General features: G+C 36.5%; 1 protein-coding gene across 1 annotated transcript; it reads right to left on the minus strand.

The window, feature by feature from the left end:
* Window positions 1–192: 192 nt before the first annotated feature.
* Window positions 193–7,202, minus strand: LOC132172606 (pre-rRNA-processing protein ESF1). The gene is made up of 7 exons (XM_059584135.1): window positions 6,579–7,202; window positions 6,130–6,201; window positions 5,604–5,824; window positions 4,070–4,232; window positions 2,721–2,849; window positions 1,017–1,714; window positions 193–745 (listed from the first exon to the last, which is right to left on the minus strand). The coding sequence occupies exons 1-7, from the start codon at window positions 7,125–7,127 to the stop codon at window positions 388–390; spliced, it is 2,190 nt and encodes a 729-aa protein (XP_059440118.1). The 5' UTR covers window positions 7,128–7,202; the 3' UTR covers window positions 193–387.
* Window positions 7,203–9,884: the final 2,682 nt, after the last annotated feature.

Below are 9,884 nucleotides of genomic sequence, written 5' to 3' on the forward strand. Positions count from 1 at the left end.
TTTGTCAAAAGTTTATTTATATTTTTTTTTTCTAATTTTTTTTTTTTTTTAGGTAGATATATTTTTATCCCGTCAAATTTGAAATGAAACATTAGAACTCTTGCGTAACAAATGGTATTTTAACCAACGTTTTTTTTATAAAGCCTCATGGATAAAGTTCATCTCCATCTTCTTTGTTAGATCTACAACTCATCTTCAAAATTTAGGTAGAAATAAATATATAAAATTCATGGAAAAAAGAAAAAGAAAAGAAAGCAAGCCCCAATATAATATACCAATGACCTTCAATCTTCAGGGCTTGTCCCAAGTCTACCATCGATTCTTCTGCATGATGTTAAGGAAATATAAAGGGCCTTTCTCCCCCACCCCCCTTCCTCCATGTTGCTTTCATTTTTTGAGATTTTTCGACTTCCTTTTAACTGATTGAACTAAGGCTGAGAGATCATGCTGCAGCTCCATTTTCGCCTTACCTGCAGATTGCAATTTCACATCTTTCTTTGACATCTTAAGGTCAGGGGGCAATTGAACTTGCTTGGACTTCATCTTAATTGATTTAACTAAAGACGATAACTCATGCTTCTCTTTCTTTGATGGCAAACTATCAGATTTAACTTGCTCGTTCTTGTTTAACTTGGGCTCATCAGACGGCAACTTCGATGTTGTAGATAACTTCATACTATCCCTTTCCTCCACTTCTTGCCTGCTCTGCTGCCCTGGTGCTTGCTTCCGATAAAAAGCTGCAACCCTGCAACATTCAATCTCTGTTTTTAGAACCAAAATAAAGCCAACTTATCAACCAAACAGAATATAGAGTAAAAATTTTGCAATACTACTGTGGCATTGTGTCATGTCACATGGGTTTTTATAATCCAGTTAATCACATACAGTCGGAGGTAGAGACGAGTAGCTATACGCGTATTGGGCCGTATACCACATATAGGTGTCTCCTTTCTTTCAGAAAAATAAATAATGGATTCAGTAATCACAAGAAAATTTTCGTAATGCATAGAAGATACCTTTTGAACTGAGGATCTGTGGGATCCAGAGCAAATTCAGGAGAAGTAAAGAGCTCTGAAAACCGTGGATCATCATAAACAGCATTTGGTATAATGTCCACATCTGGAACTTCTTTCACCTTTTTCCCCTTGGCCTTCTTACGTTTCAAATTATATCCTTTAAGACCAGTTTCTGCCCCCTTATCATCAGCAACTAATAACTCAAGCTCTGCTGTGCTTGCTTGTGCTTCCTTATCCATATCTTGGAGCAGCTCTTCATCGGTTTTACCTTGAGCCTCCTTTTTACCTCTTTTAACTGAAGGCTCTTCAACAAAGAAGTCATCTGGTTGTTCAGGAGCCTCTTGATCAGTATCACTACTCTCATCCTCTGACGAATACTTTGCCTTATTTTTCCTAGCTTTCTTCTTCTCATGTCGTTTTCTAAGATAGGCCTCCCACACAGTTTCTGACTTCTTATCCTTCTTCTCTAAAATACGCTTGCTAATATCCTCCAGGCCAGTATTGAAAGTGACCTCCATATCCTGGTCATCCTCTTCACCATCACCATCTGAACCATCGCCAGACTGGATTAAAGCACGGTACATGTCTCGTTTTTTATGCTTTTTATCAGATTCATCCTCCATGGCATTCTCATTCTCATCACCATCCGTTTCACTCTCATCAGAAGCCAAAAACTCCTTCAACTCCATTTCAGCTAGCTATAAGAAAACAGAGCCAGTGCCAGAACAGAAGCAAATAGTTACACTAACATCCGGGGTTTTTATAAGTTTGTACGATATAGTATTCTATGTTCCTTGATTGTTTCAATGTTATTACTGTCTCATTCTTTTTATGCTTCAGAAAGCAGTCAACACTTTTAAATGGGTGTAATATGTGTAAATTCCAACATATATTAGATTATATAGAAGGATTTGTTAAGTAATACCTGTATGTGCATAATACTCGAATAAAAAATCATAAGCACGATAATCTTGGCATGAATGGAAACATTCATATGCAGAAATTTTTTTTAAAAAAAAAAAAGAAAAAAAGAAAAGAAAGAAAAAAGGTTTCATGTTATTTTCTCTTTGCTATGTGGCCAGAAACTTTAAACTTTAGTTTAATGGCAGTAAATCCATTCATGAGGCACAAAAAAAAAAAAAAAAACCTTCCATGGACTCATTCAATTTAGAGTATAATCTATACTTTGAAGGCTGTGGCTGTGACTCATTGTGAAATATACGAGACAAACTAACGTGTCGGATCAATTCACAAATCATGGTCCAAATCCCCCCCACCCAAAAATGAAGAGAAAGAAAGAAAGAAAGAAAGAAAGAAAGAAAATAATAGAAAAAGGTGCCCACCAGAAGATGAAGCCACTTGAATTAAAGAGCAACATTTCCTTATGTGCATCTGGACACAACACTAAGCCCTCATCTTAACATTTATAAAAGAGTAAGCCAACAATTAGATTTCATGTTCTCGACAACAAATTGAATTAGTATGAATAGTTCACGCTCAATAACTTAAAACGTCAAAGGGGTCAAAAATAAAAAGAACAAAAACAAGAGGCCATTCAGCCAGGTCAGCCAGTAACCCTGGTGACCAAGGAATGAAACAGAATGCATTTAAAGATATGAACTTTGGAATCGACAGAATTTTATGAGGATCAGATAAAAGCGTGAGAAGAATCATTTGTAACAGATTAAGATCAAAGACACAGACCTGATCAGCATTAAATTTTCGTTTCAAGGTCTTTACACGATCCGGCTCATCCTCATCCCAAGAAATATGAATTTTACTGTGCTGCAGGGCTCGAGTATGGAAATCTAGCCCTTTATAGTCTGCAGGTGCCTGAGCAAAAAGTGAAAAATATTCAACACTTCATTAACACGCTGTAATTTGAATGAAAGTTGCTATAAAGAATTTTTAATTTTCTTTAGTTGCTGCAACAAGCAAGAATATAGACCCGCAATGTTGAGCGATTCAGAATACCATACAAGCAACGCTATATTGGTTGAATTAAGCATTTTTGTGCTCAGGGCAATCTCATAGCTAGTGAGGTTCTGACTGAGAGAGTGCCTATTGCTGGCTGAAATTATTCCAAATCTGCAGTTTTGCATGTGGTTCAAATTTTTGCTCTTTAAGTAATTTCTTTGTAGCTGAATGTCTAATTGTCTCTATGTAAATAGCTTTAGGATTATGAGGTAGAGCTAAAAGCTTAAATGACAAATATCCCAGATCAGAACGTGCAGTATTTGGTGACAACCAAGTTGAATTACAATAGCAGGCTATGTATTGGTCACAAACGTGTCCTTGCACCAACAACAACAGAACAAAATTCACACATTTATATGTGTACATACAAATTATATGCCACGTACTAGGGCATATAAATCTGTGAAGACAATAAAATCAATATTGTGGGGTTGCATCCTTCTGTGCTACTTTATATGTTAATTTAGTCCCAAGTTTGATGCAGAATGGCTAGATATTGACTAAGGTAAGGATTTAGGCAGGAACTGAATAGGATATTACACCAGAGTTAGCCAAGGTGAAGACTTGGAGTCCTAGTCCTAGATTTTTACACACGAAAAAGCAATCTCCATCCATGCCAAGCCGACCTTTCATCTCTTGAAGAAACAGAAAATTGCCAAATGGCTCGCTATCTTATAGGTACTTGGGTTAGCTTTCATTGTGAATGCAGCTTCCACTGTCCAAAGGATGGCAATGAGGACTTTTTTTTTTCTTCAGGAGTCTTGAGTTAGATTACATCCATATTTTCACCAAAATTCCGTATTATAAGTTACATCAACAAATCATCTCGACTTGTGGCACAGAGCCTGCAAGTGGAGCCCATTACTTGTTAAATCAGGATTTTTATTAAATCAGGATTTATCTTATCCCGACATGGTATTCTGTATTGCAACTTGAGAGACTAGGTACATATCCAGCAGGATTCTTCACTACAATGGAATATTTTCTATAATATTCTCTGTAAGACTCTATTAGCTAAACTTTCAACAATATCAGTATAAAACCTCCATAATATCATTAAAAAGTTAGAAGCATACCTCGGTAGCAATATCTCGGGGTGGGTGTTTAAATTCCATGGAATCAGGAATAAACCTCATATCAAGCTTATTGGATGATCTTTCAAATTCAATTCCATCACAAGTTTTGTAAAGGTAGTCTGCTGTGGCGCTTGAATCACATTCCACAACAGCAAAGTAGTACCTGGGGAGGACAGTGCACCAAAAGAATATGTAAATAACATATATAAGTCCAAAAGGAAAGCTTATTCTAGTGAAAGAATAGACTAGAAAATAACCTCTTTGAATCAACTATACATCCAAACTATATATATTCAAGGACACCCAACACAAACTTTATTTGGCATCTAGATATTGCGAAAATGAAGTTCAAACCCAGTAAATATTTCAAAATCACATAATTGTGAGTGGCATGCAACAAATCTATTTCAGCTTCAAAACGCTGCAATAGTATTTACTCCCATAGGACTGCCAAACTCACAATCCAAATGAAAAAGTAAGCATCCCGTAAAAACTATGAAACTGTATGGGAATGGACATAAGAATGTGCTTGTTGATTAGAAGCTACGCAATGAAGTTAGTTAAGGTTCAGTCCACATTTTGAGTTTCTTAATGGCCACGGATGAGTTACCTAACTGCTATGAATATACTTCAGCTTCAAAATAATGTCATGATCTTTCTCCACCTCTCCACATTGAGAAAATGAAGTTCAAACCCATGAAATATTTCAAAATCACATAATTGTGAGTAGCATGCAACAAATCTGTTTCAGCTTCAACACCCTGCAATAGTATTTACTCCCATAGGACTGCCGAACTCACAATCCAAATGAAAAAGTAAGCATCCCGTAAAAACTATGAAACTGTATGGGAATGGACATAAGAATGCGCTTGTTGGTTAAAAGCTACACAATGAAGTTAGTTAAGATTGAGTCCACATTTTGAGTTTCTTAATGGCCCCAGATGAGTTACCTAGCATCTATGAATATACTTCAGCTTCAAAATAATGCCATGATCTTTCACCACCTCTCCACATTGTCTAGATGGCTTAAGGTATCACACCATTTAATAAAATTCAGGGATAAGGTAAACATAATGAAGGATAGGAACTCCTTAATGACACTCATACAAGAAAATTTTCAAAAGTATACACAATTGAACAAACCGGCTATCATTTAAATGCTCATTGACCATGAATAGATGACTCATCCAAACAATGGAACAATAATTCCTAGCAATGTGACTTGTGCCCTCCAAGCCAAAAATTTAACAGCTCTATTTCCTTTTTTTTCTTCTTATGTTTCTTCCTCTCTCTTTTTTGTGTATTGGGTGGGGGGCTGGGGTGGTTGACCACCTCCCTCTCGTTCCAACAAGCATTGCCTTTTACTCAGTCTCAAAGGAAATTAATGTCTAACTGTTAAGGTAAGTTTGCACTCAGATTTTTGAACATGTTATAACAAACTGATCCAATATGTTACAGATACCATGCTAGCAGCACAAGCAAATTTAAAGATTGTGAACAGGAATAAATGCACAACCAAATTACAGCCAATCACCTTAGCCTGCTTTTCTCATAAGCACGCAATTTCTCATAGTCTATCTCATCTTCGTCATCGTCATCACTTTTCTCATTTTCATCATCAAATAGGCCAACAGGACCATGGATTTCTTCCTCTTTCATACGCTGCAGTCCAAACTCAGATGGATAGACAGCCACCGACAAAATCTGTCCGTCTTTTGGGAGAAATGAGTTCAAAACTACATACAAGTCAACAGCCTACATAAAACGAAAAGTTAGGGTCAAGGGTATATGCTTCAAGAATCAGGAATATCATGAATAGCTCAAAATGAAAGAAAAAGTTTTACTGAACAAAATCTTATCCTAATGGCTTGAGATAAGACCTATACTATGCAAACCTCCATTATTCAATGATAGTGTTAAACTAAGTACTAGGACAGTTCAAGGTCCAAACACACTATCAAATTTCATTGAATAGTAAAATAGCACTATGTGCTCTGACACCATAGCTATGTTTAATTAAAAGATAAAATCTAATTCAGTTCCAAACCCCAGTAACATACCTTAACGTGCGCCCAGTCCATATCAACAATAGCAAGCCTGTGAGTTTCTCTTTCTATTTCCGGTATATTCTCCTGTCCACATTGCACAAACCAATAAATAGTGTGACGACTAGAGCAAACACAGAAAAAACCATAATAACTATACATCATTTGTTTGCATAAACAGTGTTCTCTCTTTACATTTAACTAAAAATAGTACACAGCTTCGAGGTTCCCAAACTTGAAATTTCAAAGCCCAGAGCAGTTATTAATTGCTATTGAAAATATCATTAAAAATCAAGCTTCAGTATTATTTTCTTTTCTTTTCTTTTCCTCCATTTTCGCAGCAACCAACCAGAGAAGGTTTCATTTATAGCATCAAAATTAAGTATAAATTTTCTCATTTTTTCTCATTTTCACTTCCTCCATTTTACTCAGCAACGAAAGCAAAGGTTGAGTTCAAATTATACCTGCACTTCAGGCTCGTCCTCCTCCTCATAAACCACCCCGTCTTCATCTTCATCCGTATCGGTTTCGGTCGTAGCCTTCGATTCCGACGCCTCCGACTCATCGCTCGACTCGGTCCCCGACTCAGCGCCAACGAGTTTGCCCAATCTTCTCTCTTCCTCTTCTTCCTCATCCTCTTCCTCACTGCTAACCTCTTTCCTCTCCTCCTCCTCCTCCTCCTCTTCTTCTTCTTCTTCTTCTTCTTCTTCTGCTTTGTCATTTTCTTCTTCGATTCGATAATAACGGCGCAGAGGATTCTCCGAGTCTCGCTTCTTCTTCCTTCCTCGCTTGTCCACTGGAGCTGAGGACGAAGCTGAGAAACTCGGGTCGGTGAACAAGCGGTCGAAGCGCGAGTCTACCGCGACCTTCAAAGCACGCTTCGGAGCCTTCTGGAACCGAGGGTCCCAGTGCACGGACGCGAACCGAGGGTCCGTGATGATCTCCTTGCTGCCATCTTGCGCGGTGGGCGCAGTGTCAGACTCCTTCTTCTGCTTCTTCTTGTTCTTCCCCATGGTGAATCCGCGTCTCTGTGCGGCAAGAGCGAGCGAAACTGTGAAAGTGTTGGGTCTTGTTTAGGGCTTAAGGTTTAACGAATTGCACTCTCTATTTTGCGAGCATTGCGACTTGCGTGGGGTTTGGATGCGAGGACTATCATGACCGGACCCCGTTTTTTATGGTCCGGTGGGTCTCAACTGACTGGGTTAAATTGGTGGGCTTTGAAACTGAGTGGAGGAAACGGCAACATCTCGACCATAAACTCCGAGAAATGGGCCTTCAATTTATTGGACTTAAACAAGCATAAGGACCAACCCATAGCCTGAAAATTACAAGCTTCTTTTTTAAGTAATACCATACGTAATTTATTTTAAGTTATTTTTCTTTTATTTTTATTTTTTTTTGTGAAAGCCACTTAAAACATGTCACAATAATTAGTAGAATAAATAAGTATAAAGTGTAGCACTAAAAAAAAAGGTGTTTGTTTGTGTTTTATTTTTTGTCTTTGGTTTTTTATTTTGAAAGTACAATAACAAACAATTCAAAACATAAAACGTTCTTGGATGAATTTATCTTCTCTATTTTTTGTAGGAATATTTTAACAAAAAAATAAGTGGTTAACTTTTGTAGGGATAATAACTAACTTAATATTTAAATAAAATTAAATAATTAAAAAAATATTATGGTGATTGTGTAGCCGCCCTAAGTTGAGGAGGAGAGATGGCCATGCGACCACCGATATGGTGGTTGGGGTGGCCACACATGATTGAGTGAGTGACATCCATCCCAGCATACCTTTCTTTTTCTTCTTAATTTTTAAATTTTTATTTATTTTATATTTTTTACAAGTATGCCTCTGTATAAGTTTCTTAAAATAAGCACGTGTACTACAAAAAACAATTTTCACATTTATGTCTCATCATAACATTTTTCAATTTTTTTTTCTTAAAAAAAAAAAAAATCTTAAACACATTAACAAACATATATATTTGGATCTCCAACAATTTTTTGCTCATATTGCTAACAATATGTGCATCTACTATGAGAGAGTTTTTATAAGACTCACTTGCCCAAATAAGTAGGTGGATTGCTCAAAACTTGATTGTGCATGTGAGTCCTATCTATGTGAATTATCTCGTATTTATTATTCGAATGGCTACTAATTCAAATAGCTAGCAAAATTACCAAAAATCTCTACCCTTAACAAACAAACCAAGATTTGAGGACCATTACTCTTAACGGGTACACATAATGACTCCATGGAATAAGAGATGAGACCCCATTGGAGACATCAAATACTTCCTTTCTTGTTTTGAATTATAGTGTACCTATAAAGTTTATGGAATGCAACTGTCTTTTCTTTTTTTTTCTTTTTTCTTTTATCTTCTCTTTTCTCTATGCTATCACCTTCTGGACATGATAGGATGGCTCACCCTATCTATCTATCTATCCTCTTCTCCCTCTTGGCTCTAGCGTAATTGCCATTTCCCTCACCAAAAAAAAAAAAAGATTAAGGCCATAACCCATTAATGAACTCTTCACACAAGGAAAAGTGATACCACCCTTCCAAGTACAACCTTAATTACAACCATTCTCAAACTCAAATTTTGCAAAGAACCTTGCCCTCTTCTTCTTTTGAACGAGAAATATTTTGATTTGTTAATTTAAGCATCGGGACTTGGTTGACAACCTCTAGCAAGTTTCTAATTGTCTTTACCTGTTTTGCAGATATCAACCGTTGATTGAATCTTACCGTATGATCAATTGCACCATCATAATCCATGGAAAAAAAAAAAAAAAAGTATTGATTTTTGTTTTCATTTTACTAATTAATGGTATCCCCCAAAAAAAAATATATCATTGTAATCTAGGCCCTTTAAACTAAATTTTTATATTCATATATCACTTCTCTTAGGAGAGTATATGCCGGAATAATTCATGCACCAAACCAAAAAAAGTGGTTGGAATAATATTGGTTGTGAGCCTGAGCCTAGCCTGACGAATTAAAGTCGTTAATTACGGAACAATATTTCCCACGAGTTGGGCTCGTGATTGACAGAGCCACCTTCATCGTCGCTTTCCAATTTGCATGAGCCCCCCCATCATAACAGAAAAAGCTAAGACGTAAGAATCAAGCTTCAATAACATGAATAACAACTTTGATGTCTCAATTCTAACCACCGCCTACATTTCTTTCTTACAATTGGCGGGACCATTCAACTAATTGAGTGGTTTAACTTATTTGACCCATTTTTATAATGATTGGGAAAATCTTAATCATGTATACGCTATTATTCCAAAAAAACTATTCAATTTGAAATATTATTAGAGACGTGGCATTTACGATAGTTTTTATAAACCACCCAATTCTACATGAGTTATCCATTTTTCTTGTATGAGATTGAAGTGTACGTCACAATTTGGTCCCAAAAAATTTATTTGACCCATTTGTAAGGTTACTTACACATAAAGAATGGCTAGTATATATATATATATATGAGATGCGATTCGAGTTGTCTTGTAGCAGCAATGACTAGCTAGTGAGCATGCTTTATTATTACTACGCAATTATGAATATTCTTAACCAAACTACATCATTATTATCTGTGTCCATCGACCACAAAAGTTCTTTCTGTCAAAATCATCTCTCACTGTCTCTCTCTCTCTCTCTCTCTCTCTCTCTCTCTCTCGCGTGGTATAAATGTGCATCTAATTCTGATTTAGCGTCCATGCTTACTTAATTAGTGAAGTTAAAGAGAGATAAGAAAGTAGAT

This window comes from Corylus avellana, chromosome ca2 (assembly GCF_901000735.1).
Source record: "Corylus avellana chromosome ca2, CavTom2PMs-1.0".
NCBI classification, from domain to species: domain Eukaryota; kingdom Viridiplantae; phylum Streptophyta; class Magnoliopsida; order Fagales; family Betulaceae; genus Corylus; species Corylus avellana.

Coding starts and splice junctions, on each gene's coding strand:
- LOC132172606 (XM_059584135.1), bottom strand. CDS start 7,127: ATGGGGAAGAACAAGAAGAAGCAGAAGAAGGAGTCTGACACTGCGCCC. Junction 6,202..6,578: donor AGGACGAGCCTGAAGTGCAG/GTATAATTTGAA, acceptor CAATGTGGACAG/GAGAATATACCGGAAATAGA. Junction 746..1,016: donor ACAGATCCTCAGTTCAAAAG/GTATCTTCTATG, acceptor TGAATGTTGCAG/GGTTGCAGCTTTTTATCGGA.